Genomic DNA, 20,446 nt, shown 5'->3' on the forward strand with positions numbered 1-20,446 from the left:
CTGCTTGCTGTACCGGCACGTTGTATTAGGCTAGATGATATATTGAATATTAGGTTAGATGATAAGACGAATCATGAGTGGGTAGGATTGCAGGATTCGGCTATGTAGTATATTACATATCAGCAGTGAGTATAAATGTAGGATAAGGGTTAATGTGATATTAATGTGCAGTTATCAATATATAATTAGGCTGTGTGGATATTAACTTTTTCTGACGGGGGAGAGATGACAATGATTAATTGAACTATTTCATATTATAGGCGATCCTTGGATTCGGATTCATTTTGAAGATCCTTCCCTCAATGAAAGTCAGAAAGTTCTTCTCCAACGCTCGCTTGTCATTGGAGAAAAGGTGGAAATTGGTCCCTTGGTTACTGAAATCGTCCAGGTCCAATCACAGGGAGAGAAAAGGCAGAACTGCCCAGTTTAGTAAGGGGTTCAGAGGTATGATATGCATCATCTAGATGCAAGGGACACAAAACCTTGGTGGGGAAATTTGTCTTGGGTTTTGGTGCAAAAAAAAAAGCAATATCCAAATGATTTTACATTATAATAAAAGTATAAGGTACATTATACATTATATAAAAGTATAAGGTACTTTTATAGTGGGCAATTAATCCAATTTTGCTTGTACTAAATTACTGTTGCCCTGTCTTTCCAAACGCTACTAAATTCCAACTACTACGTCTTATATCTCAAATGACTCACATATTGTTGGTGTGCAAATGAGTCCCTGCTGGAGTTAAATAAATCATATAAATGAGTGATGCACCTTACAAATGTGATAAAAAGGCAAATGCTGGATTTATTTCTAAAGTAATTGTAAAGGTGAATCAAGGTACCAAATTGTGGTTCTGCTTCTGAGGTAATATAGAGAGACATTGGTATACTTTGAGAGTGAATTGTTCTCTGTTTCCACCATCACCCCTAGCAGCCTGATCCAGCACCCACCACCCACACATCTCCTTTAAATTTTGCCCCTCTCACCTTAAAGCTATGCCCTCTAGCCTTTTGACTTTTCCACTGTGGCACGGTGGCGCAGCGGTAGAGTTGCTGCCTTACAGCGAATGCAACGCCGGAGACTCGGGTTCGATCCTGACTACGGGCGCCATCTGTACCGAGTTTGTACGTTCTCCCCGTGACCTGCGTAGGTTTTCTCCGAGATCTTCGGTTTCCTCACACATTCCAAAGACATACAGGTATGTAGGTTAATTGGCTGGGCAAATGTAAAAATTATCCCTAGGGTGTAGGATAGTGTTAATGTGCGGGGATCGCTGGGCGGCGCGGACCCGGTGGGCCGAAGGGCCTGTTTTCGCGCTGTATCTCTAAATCTAAAAAAAATCTAAAAAGGCTCTTACTGTTTACCCTAGCTATTGCCTCAGGTAATTTTTGAAAACTTCTATCAGGTCTCCTCTCAACCTCCGGTAGAAAAGAATCTAAGTTTGTCCAACCTCTCCTTGCAGCTAATGCCACCAAATCCAAACAGCATTCTGATAAATCTCTTCTGCACCCTCTCTGGGAGTGTTGGGATGCATCTGTCTGTGCAGGTGACACATGTCTCCTCTCATCTATTTTTAATTTCAATTCCCTGGCAGCCGTCTATACTGTTGTACAGTGGCTGCCAAGAAGTGGGCTCTCAAAGATTATAGTTCACTTTCCAGATTTCCATGGAGAGGATTTTTTAATGTTCTAACCTATTCTCTATTCTGCTTGGAGGCAAAGACTATCATCTCTGCAGATAGTTGCTATTCAAAACCGCATATTGCTTTATAATGACATTACAGGGCAAGAACCACTTGCTTATAAAAATCTATATATTTACAATTTTTTATGGCTAAAATGCTTAGTGAATCAAATAAAGGTGAAATCCATTTTCTTGGCATGCGTCCCACAGCAAGTCTGGGATCTGTCTCATAGGCCCTTGCAGCCTCTCCTCTTTTCTTGGGCACCACTGTGTTGTGTTGCTGCCATGGAAAGTGTGCCTCTAAGAACCGATATCCATCGATGAATGATGTGCTTGAGATGTGGAAGCTTTTTGTGCTCCTTTCAGGTATACAACCATCTAACAGTCTAGCAAACATGTATTTTGGCCAACGCCCCAATGTTTTTGCAGGGAACGCAAGTTGGCATTACTACTAAATTTAACAATTACTGAGGGCATCAAAAATAAGTGAAATGCAGCACTCAGTCAAGTGTTTCCCTGCTCAGCCAGGCCAAGCTCAGCCCCAGGCCGCTCAGTTATTGGCTTCTCCAGTTCTTTCGGTGTGATGTGTCTAGGAAACGTACCTTTGCATCCGAGAGAGTGATTGTAGGAGCCATTTTGCAGTTATTAGTTATTTTTGCTTATTAATATTATTACCTTGTGTCCTGCTGTAGTCTGGACACTATAGAGTTAATGCAAAGCTTACGTAGGGGCTGGGCGGAGCTAGAGTGTGGGGCTGTTGGGTACCTGCTGGCAGAGAGAGTGTGAGTGAGTCAAGGAGGTGCTGACAGAGGGTTAGCTAGAGGCTCCGTCAAAAGATATATTAGCTAAGACGTAATCGCCTGCTTTATTAACAAAACGATTAATACAAACTGTTGAAGTTATATCTGGCCATTCGTATCGATCGCATAGACTGTGGTAAGATATGGAATTACCTAGCAAATTAATAACCAGTCGATGACAAGAGATATGCCAATCTGTTTATTGCACCTTCAAATAAAGAAGACTAACTATCAAATGTCGAGGAGGATCTCTGTTATTATTTGTTCGAGTCATTACGCTTATCGCGCACCCGGTCTATGCAAGTGGCAGCTTGGGAGCAGCTGGCCGCTACAGTGATTACTGAGCAAATCCAGGAATCTGGAGCGATCAGAACATTGATGCATTTTAATATGTCAGTGGCATGTTTTCCTTTGAGCAATGGCTCTTTATTCTGAACAGATCACACACCCCCACCTTTTCCACCCGCACAGTGTAACAGAAGGGTCTAGTCGCATGCAACAACAGCATTACAATAATGTGTACGAAGGAACTGTAGATGCTGGTTTACACCATAGACACAAAATGCTGAAGTAACTCAGCGGGACAGGCAGCATCTCTGGAGAGAAAGAATGGGTGATGTTCCAGGTCGAGACCCTTCTTCAAACTCTTACAATAATGCCAGGTTTCTTTTCTGCCTGTATGTTAAAACTTCAAGGCTAGCCTCCCCACAGCCCCTGTTAAAACCACTCCCATAATTTATTGCCGCTGTTTTGAGGAGTCAGTGAGGCTTCATGATTACCAGTCTGGATGAGTGCAGCTTTCTTCTGAATCAGATGTAAGGGAACGGGCAAGTTTTATGGTGCTCAATACACCATGGAGAATTCACAAAGTTGTTGAAAGCACGAAGTTCTTAAACCAACTACTGTCGATGTGAATGTATTGGTTTTCAGCTGTCAGGCATCCTGACACTGAAAAACCCCAAACTCTTCCAGCACATTGTTTTCAGGAATATGAGGGGAAGGAATGGGGATTAGGCTTGGATTTGGGTATCTCTCCACAAAAGTCCTGTTTTGATCAATAGCTTTTGGTGGTTCAGTTCTTAATTATAGCCAGAACATTGTGTAAGAATAAGAGTAAGATAATGGTGCCACAGTGTGGATACAGCTGACTGGAATGATGGGACAAAAGCTAGTTGAGAATGATGGGTTAAAGGCAGTAAGAACAAAGCTGGTCCTTGCAGTGGACCACCGAGGAATGTTTACACATTTATTAGGCACCAGAGTGAATGAGAATAGAAGTATTGGCAAATGTCTTGACCAGATTTAGCTGATCACCTGTGGAAATATGTCTTGCATTTATTAATTAGTTTATTTCAGCATTAACTTTAGTTTAAATTAGCAATGGAACAAAAGGTATCTTGTAGTTAAGAAAAAAAAGCAAACTAAGGTTCGCAAGAGATAATCTTGCACCTTGAGGGAAATGGGCAAGGATCAGCTGTACAGCATTAGTCATGTAGTCACCATGCTTCACCCAACATCCAGCTGAGCAGTTTAACGTTGTACCTCTTGCAGTGCTGTAAACTATCACTTTAATGTGTGTTCGCTTTGTGTGGACAATTAATATCAAACTTTCTTAGCCATATTGGTGTTGGGTTAAATCATTGATCCCCATGTAAAATCTTGCATGGCAGAAATCTATATTGTATATTGACAGAGAATCATGGAACTTCACTGTTCATCAAACCATCATGGTGCAACATCTGATGGGCCGAATCCTTGCACTTATGAACAAAACCAGGAGATTGGTAACAAGAAGAACTGCGACCAGGTGAATCCAGCAACATTGTGATAAACTGCAGTAACAAAGCAGGTGAATAGGGAAGTGTTTGTAGGAACAAAAAAAGGCTGTTCATTTTTCTTTGCCCCTGTGACTTACCACCATCAAAAGCATTCTTCCCATTAAAAGTGACTTTTTTGCAGTGAAATTACTGCATTTGTGCGGCTCTTAAAGGACATTTGAGAATTCCTAACTCTTAGTTTAAATCTAATAGCTGTGGAAGTTTACTTGCACACAAAAGGGTGATGATCTGTCTGGAACCAGTTTGGAAACTACAGTAGGGGGTTAAAATTGAGATGATCCTCTCATATCATGACGTGATTTGATGGATCTGAAACACTAATTTAATGGTCACATTTTCGCTGTGGCGAACGATTTAAGGCCCATTCTAAGCAAGTGAGTGATGACCAGAGCATTGACTCCAAAATTTGCCTTTACATCCAATGAGGGTATATATATATATATGTCTGATGGGCTCAAATGCTCTCTTTGCCATTGTAAATGGGATTGGAGGACAGAGAAGTAGCTGTTCTTCAACTTTGTTAAAGTATTTGACTGAAGATTTATGAAGGGGTCACCTTGTTTATTGTTGGTCCAGCTAAATTCCTCACACTTTAGTTTGTATTTTTAGAGATACTGCACGGAAACAGGCCCTTCGGCACACCGACCAGCGTATCCCACAAATTAACGCTACCCTACACACACGAGGGATAATCTTTACTTTTTTTACACCAAGCCAATTAACCTACAAATCTGTACGTCTTTGGAGTGATGGACTGCTTCTCTGTTTGAACAGACATCATTCAGTCCTCCTACAATTGTCAGAGAAAACACATGGATGCCTGGAGGTTCAATAACCATATTTTTAATCACATGATCAAAAACATGACGAGGCTTTGTGATCAGTTTCTCATTGATACAATTAGATGATAAATTACCTTAATCTGTTACATAGTGATGTGTTTAGTATAGAATGAATGGTTAGCATAATCCAACATTACATACAGGTAAATGCAGCTAACAAACAGGCAACCAGTTTAATAACTAGCATAATCCAGGGCTCAATGCCTGCACCTGATATTTCCAGGAGATATCAATCTGAAGGTCTAGACAGATGGAAACATTGTTAACTGTGGTGTGTTGTTTACTAGAAGCTGTTTTGGCATTTCAGATCACTTTACAGACCTTGTGGTCAAAGCCAAGTGGTGCAATATTGCCTATAGTTTAACTGGGCTCCCTCTCAACACTCAAACCCATGGATCTGAAACCACTGCAGAGGATGTAACTAAGCCAGGGTGACTGGGAACCAAAGGAGGTTGGAGTAAGCTGCCATTCACATGTTGGTCTTTCAATCTATTTGATGAACCACAAGGTTAAAGACAAACTGAGATCAAGAAACTATGTGGCTGATTGATTCTGGGAAATCGTTTCACTTCCAGTCATTTAATCTGAAAGGGATGAGAATTGTGATATTTTGTTATTGTTAATTTGTCCACTATTAGCTGGTAGTCGGAAACCGCCAGCAATGTCCCTAGCTCACAGATTGGTACAGGTCAACGCCAGAGACCACTGAAGCATTATTTCCAGTATGTAGGAACGATGGTCATAAAACGTGGAAGAGTTCAACACAGGAACAGGCCCTGTGCCAATGAAGATGCTAATTTAAAATGCACATTCCTCTGCATTATATCCTGTATTTTCCTGCCTGTCGTGATGCCTCTTAAATGTTGCAATTGTATCTGCTTCCATTACCTCCCCTAGCAGTGCATTCCAGTTACCTACACATGGTAAACATTTGCATCATAAGACTCCTTTAAAAGTTCCCATTTTCACTTTAACCCGATACCTTCTAGTATTGGACTTTTCTATCCTGGGAAAAGACTCTGACCACCTACCTATGCCTTTCATAATGTATATATTCTGTAATAAGTGAAGAATTTTGTGGTTCTGGAGGATGCTCATCCGGGACACAATTTTAGTTTTACTGGAGGTATGGACAAGGGAGTTGTTAAATCTTTCTGTGATTTTTACATGGAGGCCTAAAACTGTATTGCAATTCTGACCACAGCTGGATTAGTACAGCTTCAACTCTGACCACAACTGGATTAGTACAGCTTGAAGTTCACGTTTTGAATATCGGGCTCCCAATGCCTCAATTAATAAGCACTGTGGACAGGTTGGTGAATTGATTGCCCTAATTTTCTGAAAGAATGGTTTATTGTCAGAACCGCTACTAGTTCTCATGAATTTCTCCCCCTAACAAAATACTTAATTCATCTTGCAGATGTGGGATTTAAGGGGATCAAATACCCTTTGGTATCACACCCAATACCAGGAATCTGGATAGACCATGACAGTAGAAAATTCAGGTTGAGAGCTGATTGGGAAATTGTTCTGACCAAACGTCCATGGTTCAGAAGAAAACACAGAAATATGATGTTCTCCTCCCTGACCTGGGGGTCACTGAGATCATGAGTGGTCACTACCAAGATCATCGGGTGTCGATCAACACTCCCTCTAGCAACAGGAATGGTCGGAGTGAATTGCTAGTTCATGATCCAAGTTAACATTGTAAGGCAGATACGAATGATTCATATCGAGCATAGCTTTTGTGTTGTCTCAATATTTCATCTAAGCCACTGTTGAGAAATGCAAGCTAATGAGTGGAGTCTCCATATAACATATATAACATATAACAACTACAGCATGGAAACAGGCCTGTCCGGCCCTACCAGTCCACGCCGACCATTCTCCCTGACCTAGTCTCATCTACCTGCACTCAGACCATAACCCTCCAATCCCCTCCTATCCATATACCTATCCAATTTACTGAAAGAATGGTTTATTGTCATCTTTTGGAGAGTCCATTCATTGCCCTCTATCCTTGTATAACTCACTTTTTTTGTTTTCATTTTGCATCCAGGCCAAGACCCTTAAATTTCCCACAGAGGCCCATGTGTCCAGTATTCTCACTTCATAAATTGTCTTGAAAATAGACATTTCATTATTTATTCCTTCCACCCTGTGAAACCGTTTTCTGGAACACTTCAATTCTCAGATCAATGCTAAAGCCTCTGGTATACTTTTTTCCAACTGAAAAACATCAACTAGTCTCCTAATGCTACCACTGAAGCTCATTCCTCTAAGAAACAGATTCCCAAAGTGGATTCCATGGTATCCTAAGGTCTCCCATAAAATAAAATTTTTCTATTGCAGTTACTCGTAAAAACCCCATCCTCGTGGCACCCATTGGATGCTTTCCTTCCAGTTCCCTAACTGCCCCTTGGCAAAGGCCAATCCTTCAGTTCTTTGTCTCTCCAAACAAAACTTTAATACTTTCTTCAAAGTCTTTCGTTTTGGTCCCTAAATTTGCTCATCAAAGTCAATTGGTCTGACTACCACGCTCTCCCATCAAAACCTGTACTGCTGGTGTTCTAATGCTCCTACCAAAGTATTTTTCTCCAGGACCTTCTCTCTCTTATCAAAGTCAACCCCTCACCTTTTCTACTCTCATCGCACCCAACTCTGCTGGTACTGAGATTCTACATTTGAGGTCAATTCTACCCGATACATTTATTCTCTACATGAAGCTCAACACAGACAGATCCTAAATCTGCTACTGATCCTATCTGTTAAATACTCCAACTGTCCACTGGAGCTCATCTCTCCAGTACTATTACTTCCTAATGATACCCATCATTCTACCTAGATACTGCGCTCTATTCCGCTATGCTCCCACTAAAGCCATCCTTCTGGGATCCAAACTCAATAAATATAATTCCTCTATGTCCTTAAACATCATCCTTTTGTGAAATTAACTTCCACATAATAGATAGCAATTATAATTTGAATAATATTTGTTTTGGCTCTCTCTTTCTCAGATAGATTATTCCAAATATTTATTGCTCTATATACAGGAGGACTTCTGTTTCGTGATTGCTAATTATCTCAAATGGAAATCTAACACACATCATAAGACCATCACAACCTGGAATCGTCCACATATGCCCTGCCTTTCAACACGTTTGCCCTTGTGGAAAGGGAATAGAGAGGACAGTTGAAACTAGAAGCTAAGATATCTACCTGACTGCCTATAAATTGGAACCATAGTTGGAGCATCCTGACATGCCCCTCTACCTCTCCTGCAGTGTGATTGTTTATCTTTGCACTGAGGGGATCCCTGTGGTCCCAAGACTTATTGCAGTTGGGCAAAACACAAGTAAGTAATATATATCAATACTGAAAGTAGAGGTTTGGTTTTGAAGAGCCCCCCTTCGTTTCAGATGTTCCATTTAGGCTCCTTCATCTTTTCCAAAGAAATGGTATTCTGCAGGCATGCTCGTTGTGCACCAGGGTGGTGTTTCAATGCCAGTCATTTCAAACTTGGGGATATTATTGTGAGCATTCAGTCCTACAGGGACCATGTATCTCAAACATCCAACTGCTTTAACACTTGTACTTTACCCATCTTTCAGGAGGAGACACAGACTTCCCTGTCCCTTTAACCCGAGCAACCCTTGTGTAGCCTGACAGGGATATATTGTGGGGACCCACTGAATCAGAGACACTGAAATGGCATCAATGGGATGTGATCTGCTGCATGCTGGTTAATTACTATTGCACCAGAAACTGCTGATTGATTCAAATAGCTGTAAGGAAAGGGACCCTTAAATTCTTGCCTCTGGCTCCAGGAGACGGTTATGGTGTTTCACATACTCGGCTAACTTGTCCGCCTTTCACTCCCCTCCTAATTTCGCCTTAAGCCTTCCCCAACGTGAGAAAATGTAGGCTCATCTCTGCTACTGAATGGATGATTACATACTGGGCAGCAGCTGATAAATCATGGGTTATAATGCCAACGTGATGCTCTAAAACATCTAGTTCCAGCACCCTTTCGGCTTTTTCTCTGGCAATCCTGACACCATGCTACAAGACGCCGGTGAGATGAATGCTATAACTGGTATTTTCAGAATTCCTTTTCCTGTCCATTTACCAGTTCCCCCCCAGAACTCTATATAATTACATCAGTTAATACCCCACGTCAATGAAGGTGCCCAAGGAAAACCTGACGACTGCTAATATCAAACAGACAATGTATATAAGTTACAACTGACATTACTCCTCACTCCCACAACTGATTTGCCCCTTGCACCGTGCTGGCTCAGTACCGTATGCCCTCGGCTCCAGTTGGGCATCATCTTTAAGGGCATTTAAAAGGCACTGTTCCTGTCAACATTTATCATGCAATTATTGTTAAACCAATAGTTGGCCCGGTTGGTATACGTGAGTGACGAGGGAGTGTGTACTTGGCTAAAGATGGACTGCAACAGCTGGATAAAATGAGAGCAGCAAATTAGTTTAAAGTACTTCATGTTCTCTCTCTCTCTCTCTCTCTCTCTCTCTCTCTCTCTCTCTCTGTGGATATACTGTGAATCTAAAGGACTGAGTCACTCAACACTTAGGCGCCAAAATGTTAGACTTCCAGTTTCCCCTTGGCAGTGGGCAAGAAGCGGGCTTTGAATTGATTTCATGCAGCATTTAAAAACCATGCACGTCATACAGATCATCCTGAGCAATGAGCAGAGCCCATTTCACGCAAGGGAGATGAGATTGCAGAGCAATGAATTGGTGCAACTGGACTGTGGTGGTCTAGAAAACTGGGGCCATTACTATAGGTGAGTGACCCTAAGAGTGGGATTGCTCTGGTCGATAAAAGAGCAGTCCTTTCAAAATCACCTCCAGTATTGTAGAAACAAATGTAACCAGTATCCTTTTTCTTTAATTGGAATACCATCACTTTTCCGGTTAACATTGAGATATGTCTGACAAACCTGTCTGTGTTCTGGGCCTAATCTGTTCATGTTAAGTGAGGCAAGAATGAGGATGGCCGAGGGAGGGGGAGGGGGGTAATTAATGGTTTGAATGAAGCAAAGCCAATTGCCCCAGAAGTACATATAACTGACGTCTATAGCAAAGTTATGGTTCATTCTACAACAAGAAAGCTATTTCCTGGTTTGAGGCATTGTTCTGATCATGCCAAGAAACTCTGCATCCTGCCAAGCAGACTCCATCTGCTGTGCACTTCTGAGTAGCACCGATTAATATTAAAAACACATAACATAACGTACATAAATCATGCTGATATTATCTCTACCCAATCTATGATGGGACAGTTGTAATTTAGGGGATTTAATGACATCAGGTACAGGGAAAATAATTGTCAGGCTAAAGTAAATCAATATCAGAGCTAAAATGGTCAGTTAAATGCCCAGCACATGTGGCATTCTCCACTCTATGCGGTTCCCATTGGTTACATTGTCTCACTTTTAGTCTGAACTGTACCTGTTTATTTTGGTGTCAAGATCATTTTGAAGCAATTTAGAACAACAGCACGAGAAGGATATGGAGACTAGAGTTGGATATGGATATGGAATTGATATGGATATGGAATGGATATGTGCAGCAAACACAGGTTTGATATGATAGGCTTTCAGAGTTAATGCAAAATCTCACAAGGGGTCCAAAGTACCAAGTACTTTTACAAGGATTCTCTTAGTTTGATTGGAGTTTCTTTATATACAGGGAGCAGGGATACGGCTCACAGCTGAGCTCAGGTCCTCAGAAAATGTCAAGTATCAATGCAAGAGCTGTCAAACCCTTACTCCAGATAAATGTCTTCTGTTGGGCAGGCATACTCCAGATGTTCCTGATAGTATTCCTGAAAAGCTTGGCTGTAGAGAAGAAATAGGTGTCACATTAGTAAGTACAATATATATTGTTTTGTTTCCCCCAACCCCTCCTGCAGGCTGCACAGTTCCATGGCCACGATCAGTCCATTGCAGTACCCCTTCCGAGTGTTACTTCACATGCATTGATGAGTGTGTCCTTGGTCAATAACCGAACTAAGACTCACAGGGTGTTCCAAAAGTAGACTGTGATCAGCATTAGCCAAATGCCCAAGGATTTTAATTTCTTCTGTTGTTCCCCAGCTCCAGGGGGGCAAGGTAAATTCTAGTACCACAATGGCCACCTCCGACAGCAACCACAGACCGTACATTGAGCCAGGTTGCTCTTTGTGATTACAGGCCACAGCTCCACTCATCAATGATGACTGTCATCAGAAGGCAATTTCAACCATCTACTTTTCTCAAGTACCTTTAGCACTTCTGATGGAATCAAAAGGTATTAGTGGCATTGAAACACTATTCAGTTCATCATGTCCATCCAGATGGCCATAAAGCTTATTCCTACTTTCAAACCTTCACTGTGAAGCCCAGCAAGTTACATCACATTTGTTTATCAAGGTACTTATTTTCCTTAACTCCCTTCTAATTACAAATCTAACCCTCCGTGCTATTGGTTTTGATGCTAAAGGAGATAAATCCTTCCTATTCACTTTGATTTAGCTCCTCATAAATGTTAATTATATTGGTATTGGTTTACTATTGGTAATTGGTTTATTATTGCCACACGCACAGAGATATAGTGACAAAAAAAATATTTCGTGTGCTGCCCTGTCAAATAATGCCACAACATCAAGCCATATACTGTACGTGGTGTAAGTAGAAAAATAACCAGAATGCAGAATGTAGTGTTACAGCATGATAATATTACAGCTGCAGAGAAAGTGTGGTTAATAAAAGTGCAAGGACTGCAATGAAATAGGCTGGGAGATCAGGGGTACACCTTTGCTTATGAGAGGATTGTTCAGTAGTCTGGTAACAGCAGGAAAGATAGACTGGTGATGGCGGACATTAACTCCAGCCTCACAGCCAACCTAGATCCACTGCAGTTTGCTTACCATCACAACTGGACCACTGCATCTCCCTGGCCCTAAACTTATATCTGGAACACCTAGACAACAAGGACTCCTACGTTAGACTCTTATTTATTGACTGAAATTCTGCTTTCAACAGTATAATCCCATCCAAACTCATCTCCAACCTCCTGGACCTAAGAATCAGCATCCTCCTCTGCCACTAGATCCTCAACTTTCTGATCCACAGACCACAATCAGTGAGGATAGGTGACAACACCACCTCCACAATAATTCTCTACGCAGGTCGCCCATAAGGATGTATTCTGAGTCCCCCTACTCTGCTCCCGGTACACTCACGACTGTGTGGCCAAATTTGTGTCTAACGCCATTTACAAGTTTGCAGATAACACTGCTGTGGTGGGCCAAATCATGGACAATGATCAAAAGGAGTACAGGAAGGAGATTGAGGACTTAGTAACATGGTGGCAGGACAATGATGTCTCCCTCAACATCAGCAAGATGAAGGAGCTAGTTATTGACCAGGAAGCATAGTGGGGTACATGCCCCAATCAGCATCAATGGTGCTGATCTTGCAAAAGTCTTGCAAAAGGTTGAGAGCTTCTAATTCCTTGGCTTTAATATGACCAACGATCCATGTACCAACCACATTGATGTGACAGCCAAGAAGGCACACCAACGTCTCTACTTCCTGAGGAGACTGAGGAAATCTGGCATGTCTCCCACAACTCTTACAAATGTCTACCGATGCACCATAGAAAACATACTGTCAGGTTGTATCATGGTTTGGCTTGGGAACACTCTGCCCAAGACTGCAAGAAAGTGCAGAGAATTGTAGATGTCGCTCACTCTACCATACAGAGCAATCTTCCCACAATTGACTCCATCTACACTTCACACTGCCTTGGAAAAACAACCAATATATAATCAAAATCATCCCATCTCAGTCATTCATTCTCCTTGCTCCCATCTGGCAGAAGGTGTAGAAGCTTGAAAGTGTGCACCACCAGACTTAAGAATAGCTTCTCTGTTATTAGGCTTCTGTACGGTCATTCCATAAGTTCGGGTACTGTCTGATTCACCCTACCCCTTTTGTGGACATTAGACTTTGCCTATGGAACTGATTCGCTACATGCTGAGAACTATATTCTGGACTCTATATCGGACTTTTGTTCTATCCATTGTACTTGAAAAAACACACAAAGTGCTGGTCAGGCAGCATCTCTGCTTTGTTGGAGATGAGAGAAGGGGTTGTCACTGAGTGGTGAGGATACATTAACCGAAAAAAAGGCCTGGATGTGGAGGAGGGAGAAGAAGAGCTCAACATCATAGCAGGCTCGGAACTTGTTGAGGTGTAGGCTTGGGGGTTTCAAGATAAGGCCTTTGCTGAGGACTGACTGTTCTGCATCAGAAAGAGGGAGGCTCGGGGGGCATGATGAAAACCTGACAGAGGTAGCGGTTGGGGTCAGAGTGAGGGAGAGGAGTGGAGCAAGGCTCTGTGGCAGGATGATGTGTGTTTGGAGGAAAGGTACCATGGGGGGATGGTCGGGTTTCGAAGGGAAGGGGGGTGTATTCATGTGTAGAAAGGAACTCCAGGTGCTGGTATATACTGAAGATAGACACAAAGTGCTGGAGTAAGTCAGCGAGTCAGGCAACATTACTGGAAATAAAAGATGGGTGCCGATTCAAGTCAGGACCCTTCCGAAAGGGTCCCGACCTGAAACGTCACCCATTCTTTTTCTCTAGAGATGCTGCCTGACCCGCTAACTTACTCCAGCACTTTGTGTCTATCGTAGATTGTATTCAAGTATGGTATGTCTGATATGTTTTTGACAGCATGCAAAACAAAGCCTTTCACTGTACACATGACAAGAAAAACGTAAGAAGCTATTTCTGAATCAGGTGACACATATTTTCAAGTTTTTGTATCTTCTGCCTGGCTGGAGCGGGAAGGAGGGAATGGCCTTATTGTCCATGTAAATATTCCTTGTTGGCTGCTTTTCCAAGGCATCCTGAAGTGTAGTAGGAGTCGTAGGTGGGATGGTGGGAAGGGGAGGGGACGTTTGGTTTGTCTGATAGACCAGGCTGCATTATAATTCTTTGCAACTTCTTACAGTCTTGGGCAAAGCAGTTGCCACACTAAGTTGTGATGCATCCAGTGGGATACTAAGTTGTGATGCATCCAGTGGGATACTAAGTTGTGATGCATCCAGTGGGATACTAAGTTGTGATGCATCCAGTGGGATACTTTCTGCAGGGCGTCTATAGAAATTGGTACGAGGCATTGGAAACATGACAAATTTGTTTAGTCGCCCAAGGAAGTAGAAGTGTTTGTTTGCTTTCTTGGCTGTAACAAAGTGATTGGATAGGACAAATTATTGATGATATTCATACCCAGGAACTTGAAGCTCTCAACCATCTCCACTTCTGCATATCACCTAGTTTCCTGGAGTCAAATATTAGTTCCTTTGGATTTCTGACATTAAGGGAGAGGTTGTTGTCTTGACACCATGTTGCTAAGGTTTCTATCTTCTTCTGGTACTAGTGTCTCGTCATTGTTTGAGATCCAATTCACCATGATGGTGTTGTTTGCAAACTTGTAAAAGTCTTGAATGTATAGGGAGTAGAGTAAGGGACTGACAAAACATCCTTGTGAGGTACCAGCGTTGAAAATTATCGTGCAGGATGTTTCCTTGCTTATTCTTAATAATTGGTCTATGGTTCAGGAAGCCGAGGATCCAGTTGCAGAGTGAAGTGCTGACTCCTAGGTCCAGGAGTTTGGGGATGTGTTTCGTTGGAATTATGGTGTTGAAGGTGGAGCTATTGTCGAAAAATAGGAATTTGATGTTGGTGTCCTTGTAATCCAAATGTTCCAGGATTGTTCAACATTCCACTCAACTTCCTATTTGGCTTTCTCACTCCAAGAAAGTGTTCTGACACAGGTCATGCGGTTTCCCACACCATTCTGAAGATCACTTGGAGGAAGGAGACTTCTGGCCAGGTGAATAACCTGTGCCATTGGCATAAGCTTCAGTTTTACATGAGCATTTTCAGGATTTTTAAAAAGCTACGGAGGTTTGATTGGAAGAATTCCAAGGAAGTTTCAATAACACTTTAAATTTGGAGAATCGCCTATTTTTGTTTTCCCTCTACACCCCATCACCATCTCAGCTTCAGTGACTGTTTATGGCACCTACCCAATACACTCAGCGACACGACGCATGGTCTCCTCAGATACAAACACGTGACAAGCAAAGCGATTCACCACTGGGTGTTTGGTGATGAATCCGAAGTAGCTGAAAGAGATGCAATACAATTAAAGATACGGAACAGCAGTGCAGAGAATGTGGACATGGCATTGTGATTTTGCAATGTTACTGGTTGTACAATAGAGGGATTCTGGAAATAATCTTTCATTATAGACAAATTAGCACAACTTGCATTGGGCACCTGGATCAGGTGCCCATTTTATAATCACCCCCAATTTTAATCTGAATACACATCAACACTGAAAGTAGCAGGATTCTAAAGTGCCTGCTAACCAGCTGAATTATACTAAAAGCAGGCTGGTTGGGGGATAATGAGCAGCCACGTTGAAGCTATGCATTCAGGCGTGTAGTGGATTGTTAAAAGGGATATATTAAAAGGAACAGAAATATAACTTGCAATTAAAAGACAGGGATTTACACAGAAAGATAAACACATACCCAAAACTCTGTTCTGATGCCAAAATTTGTCCCACAATGATCAACAATTAAAAAAGACAGAGCATCTAATTATCTAATTACTTCACAGCTGGTTCTAAGAGCTTGTTCTTTATAAATTTGCAGTTGTGATTCCTATTACATTAAATGCATTTCAAAAGTATTTCATTGGCTCTGAAGTGCTTTGGAACATCTCAAGGTTGTGAAAGGTACTCCACACAGGAGTGAGTCACGAATGGTCGTCCAACTCATTAAACTATATGTTCTTTGTTAGTCCTCACACACAATGTGATGTTGAACCCATTTCTAACTCAGTCAATTTTAAACCAATAAAATATCAAATACAACAAAAACAAACAAAAATGTAACAGTCAAGTTTAGAATGTGAATTAAAAATGAATAAATTGGTAAAGACTGTGGTTATCAGAAAAAAAAACCAGTGAGTGAAGAGGACATCAAAAACAAAAAAGAGCTTCCATATTAGAAATCTTTCTCTGTAAAATCAATGGGAATGAAATGTAGAATGGTTCATGTGAGCCTCAGTGGTTCAACATCTGATGCTGAACTGCTCAAGTGAGATGATCAATGATTTTAATATACCGCCAACTAATGGATATAGCAAAACCAATCACTAATCAGAAGTCTTTTTGATGGTCCATGGTTTTTATAATCTTTCATGTTCAATTACTATCAAGTGCATAGATTGTTAAATGAGAAAAACATGGCAGTCTTTCTAAGTCAGTGAGTATATTTCTAACGCCCTAAATTAGAATAAATTACAAGTATGAGACTCAGAAAGAAGAGCCAGGTTGATGGCAATAGAAGAGTCAGAGGATGTGGCGTTAGGCACAATAAAATGAACAAGTTTAAGATCAGGAGTTAATAAATTAACCTTGATTCTTACCAGCTGTTTTTAGGATGACATCCACAGAATGAAATGTTCTTCATTTGGAAAAAATGGCTGCATCTTTCACTCTGAGAGAAAAAGAAGATCAGATAGTTATAATTCAGAACACTATCCCATTGCCACATCTGTCCAACCCACCACTAATATCAATCATGAAACATACAATCAATGTCTACTGTCAATCCTATGGATGATATGCACCCCACTCAGCAGAATATAGCAAAAAGGAATGTGTCCTAAATATTTTGATTTGGTTGATTATCAGATTTAGCCTTGATGCATAGAATTCGGAAGGAATATTCAGCATTAACCCAAAGTTGCCATTTCCAATTATTCATTCACTCTTATTGTTGCAACTGAAAGATATGTGGGGAGCAGGTAGAAGTTAGGATCATTCCAAGCCTTGAATGTTTGTTACAATTCTCCTTCACCAGCTTGGCATTTTCTTGCCAAGGATAATGATGTTTGCCAAAGTATGAATCCATTTTGTTTCTCATTGAAGTGGCCAATCTAGTCAATTGAATGTAAATGTTTATAAACTATTTTACTGTGGATGCATCAGCTGAATACAACGGATGCTGGATTCTGAAATAAACACAGAGAATCCTGGTACCAGCAAGTCACAGAACTTTAGGGGCGAGAGTGAAATAGAGTTAATGTTTCAGGTCCAAAAGCAAAAAACTGCACTTGCTAGAAATTTTAAATAAAAATGAGTAAACATTAGAAATAATTAGTAGGGCAGGAAGCATCTATGGAGAGGAAAGCAGAATTGTTTTCAGGTCAATGATTTGTCCCACAGCTCCAGTGGGAATTTTTTCCCCCTCAGTTTTCATTCATCTGATATATCAGCTAAAATTAAATGTCTTCGCCACCTTCTCTCAACTATCACTCAGGTTATGCATAGTCCCTTGGCCACTATCTATTGCAGATATCCTCTCCACCACTCCCTTTTCTTGCTACTGATAACTTGCATGATTTTGAACTCTTCTCTGTCCTGCTAAAAAGATAACGGTTTATATTGTTAAACTCAATGTAGAATCTTGAATGATAGAGGTGTTGTTTCTCAGCTTAGGTTGAGCTTCAATGGTATGACGTAGGAGACCAAAGACAGAGATTGAAGTGCAAATGGGATGAAGAATTGAACTAACCCAAAGGTTTGGCTTCCACTTCTAGACAGAACAGAGAGAATCCGTCTAATGCAGAAGAATGTGCATAAATCTAACTTATACCATCACAACATTTGATATATAGCAACATTTAAAAGACATTTGGACAGATGTATGGATAGGAAATGTTTAGAAGGATACGGGCCAAACATGGGCAGGTGGGATTAATGTAGATGGGGCATCTGGATCGGCATGAGCAAGTTGGGCCGAAAGGCCTGTTTCCATGTTGTATGACTGACTATAAGTAAATTGTTTCTTCTACAGAATGTGTGTTTGAGCCTAAGTGGTCATAAGGGAGGAGCTAAAGCAATAAGCATTGCATCTCCAGCACTTGCAGTGAAATGGTCCTGAGTGAACAAGGGGTTGCTAGTGAAGATAAAAGTGAACCAGAATGTTTCTGAGATAACACCTGCCAGGAATACAGAAAAAAGAGCAGAGGAGAAGAATGTTTGGCAGTGGCATGACAGAGTAGATGGTACAAATGGAGGAGGGTGATCCACAGAATGAAGATGCTGAAAGGATGGATGAGGAGGACAAATGGAATCTAAAGTGACAAAAGCAGAAGTATGGGAAATGGAACGGGCATGATAGAGTGCAACATCCTGTGCTTATATAGTGCTTCTTTTGCTTTCTGTCAATGGACTTGTTCCTCAATCGTAAATTCATGAATTATAGACTGTAGAAGTTGGGACATTATGTTACAGATGCACAGTATGTTGATGAGGCCCCATTTGGAATACTGTATTCAGTTTTGGTCACCCTGCATTGGTAAGGATGTCATTAAGCTGAAAAACAGTGCATCATAAGGATGTTGCCAGGACTTGAGGGGCTGACGTACAGGGAGAGGTTGGGCAGGCAAGGACTTTAGGGGGCATGAAGTATTTTTCAGAGACTTCTGAGGGGCCTTTTTCACCCAGAGGGTGGTGAGTAAATGGAATGAACTGCCAGAGGATGTAGTTGAGACAAGTACAATTACAGCATTTAAAGGACACGGGCAGGTATATGAATAGGAATGGTTGTGAGGGATATGGGACAAACACGGGCAAATTAGACTAGCTAGGTCGTCTAGGTGGGGCATCTAGGTTGGCATGGACCAGTTGGGCCAAAGGCCCTGTTTCCATGATGTTTGACTCTATAACTATTTATAGATAGGGAGACAAGAAGGTAGGATAACAGGTGCACACAAAGACAAGAGTGCTTTATCAGATAAACTAATTGCCTTACCTTGTCCTCTAATCCATACTCATTCAAACTCATTGCTAACTTCACTCCTTGAATGCTGACCTCCAAGTCACAACTTGCAGGAGGTCGCAGGTGAACTGTCAGCTTTCTAGTTGTAGCAATCTGCAAAAAGACGAGGTTGAAATTAATATTAGATCTATGTATTAGTTTGTTGCAACTTTAAACCAGTTATTATCCCAGACAATGTTAAAACCTAATATTATCCTGCTTTGGTGGAAGCCCCGGTTAGAATCACAGCTTGAGTAGCAGATGAACACATTTCTGAGCTGAGCTCAACCAGATCTGTCACCAGGCTGCTGCATTCCTGGGATAACAAGAAAGTAAAATCTGTTGCAGTATCTGTTGATATTTGCATTGGCCATCTTCCTCATCCTGGGATGGATTTCTCTCCCCCCCTTTCTTCACCATTTGTCAAGTAACAACCTTAAACTCCCATCCTCCTTTATTTACATATTCCATTTGCTTTTCAGATTTATTCACCAGTACACTTTATCAAACATCCAGACCCCAGAAATTGAACAAGGACATATCTACAGAGGATAGTGTAGTGATCAGCTCTGAAAGACCATACCCCCAAATTAGCATAACTTAGATAAACTCTTGACCCTAGTTCTATGTCACACGTCACGATTCTGATGTGCCTCTTGCACTTACTTTAAGTTTAATGATCTGAATAATGAACTCGCTCTTCACCTACCTTTCTCAATAAAGACAATTATTTCCTTCCCACAACAAAGATTGTTCCTCACCTTCTGCATCGCAGCACACAGGATATCATTTCCCTGGTGATAGGGCACTTCCACAGATCCCAGGAACTGCACATTGAACTTCTCCACCCAGATGCTACTCCTCTTTATCCCTGAATCAACACATACCAGAGAATGAGTTAGCCTAAGGCCAGCCTAACAGTGGCCAAACAGGTTATTCCAAAGAGGGACACTGCTGTGCGATGTTGCTGAGACAGTGGCTTCAGCTGACCAGGATGTTGGGCAGAAGAAATGCACCCATTCACACCTTCGCAATTGATGCCCTCCGTCATGGTACAAGATATTGCAATTAACAGGAGGGAGGAGTGCATTAAAAGGAATTGGAAATGTATTTTATGTCAATTTATTTTAACAAAATCATTACAATTATTACAAAAGGATAGGCTAATATGCATGATAATTTTTTGATATTTATTGTGGGAGTTTTAGAATTTAAACCCAATGGAATTTGAAGGACCAGCTCTAAAAGTCCAAGTCAGGATGTGTTTTTATGACTGTTGGCAGATAAATACAGTTCCATCATATCATATCGTATCGTATATGTAACCAATAAAGTATGATATCAATAACAGCATCACAAATC

At 41.2% G+C, this 20,446-nt stretch overlaps 2 protein-coding genes across 3 annotated transcripts in view; one reads left to right on the top strand and one right to left on the bottom strand.

Moving 5' to 3' along the window:
• The window catches only part of tymp (thymidine phosphorylase), a 52,625-nt gene extending 49,905 nt beyond the window's left edge, over nt 1-2,720 (top strand). The window contains exon 11 of the mRNA XM_078419619.1: nt 261-2,720. Coding sequence (XP_078275745.1) covers nt 261-430 — 170 coding nt within the window. The 3' untranslated portion in view covers nt 431-2,720. The remainder of the gene's footprint in view (nt 1-260) is intronic.
• A 2,429-nt stretch (nt 2,721-5,149) lies between these two features.
• mapk8ip2 (mitogen-activated protein kinase 8 interacting protein 2) overlaps nt 5,150-20,446 on the bottom strand; it is a 42,126-nt gene continuing 26,829 nt past the window's right edge. For both annotated transcript variants that reach the window (XM_078419623.1, XM_078419622.1), the window contains 5 exons: nt 19,846-19,955; nt 19,079-19,198; nt 16,686-16,756; nt 15,275-15,373; nt 5,150-11,031 (listed from right to left, as the gene is read on the bottom strand). In XM_078419623.1, the coding sequence (XP_078275749.1) occupies nt 10,959-11,031; nt 15,275-15,373; nt 16,686-16,756; nt 19,079-19,198; nt 19,846-19,955 (473 nt within the window). In that variant the 3' untranslated portion in view covers nt 5,150-10,958. The remainder of the gene's footprint in view (nt 11,032-15,274; nt 15,374-16,685; nt 16,757-19,078; nt 19,199-19,845; nt 19,956-20,446) is intronic.

This window comes from Rhinoraja longicauda, chromosome 23, assembly GCF_053455715.1.
Source record: "Rhinoraja longicauda isolate Sanriku21f chromosome 23, sRhiLon1.1, whole genome shotgun sequence".
NCBI classification, from domain to species: domain Eukaryota; kingdom Metazoa; phylum Chordata; class Chondrichthyes; order Rajiformes; family Arhynchobatidae; genus Rhinoraja; species Rhinoraja longicauda.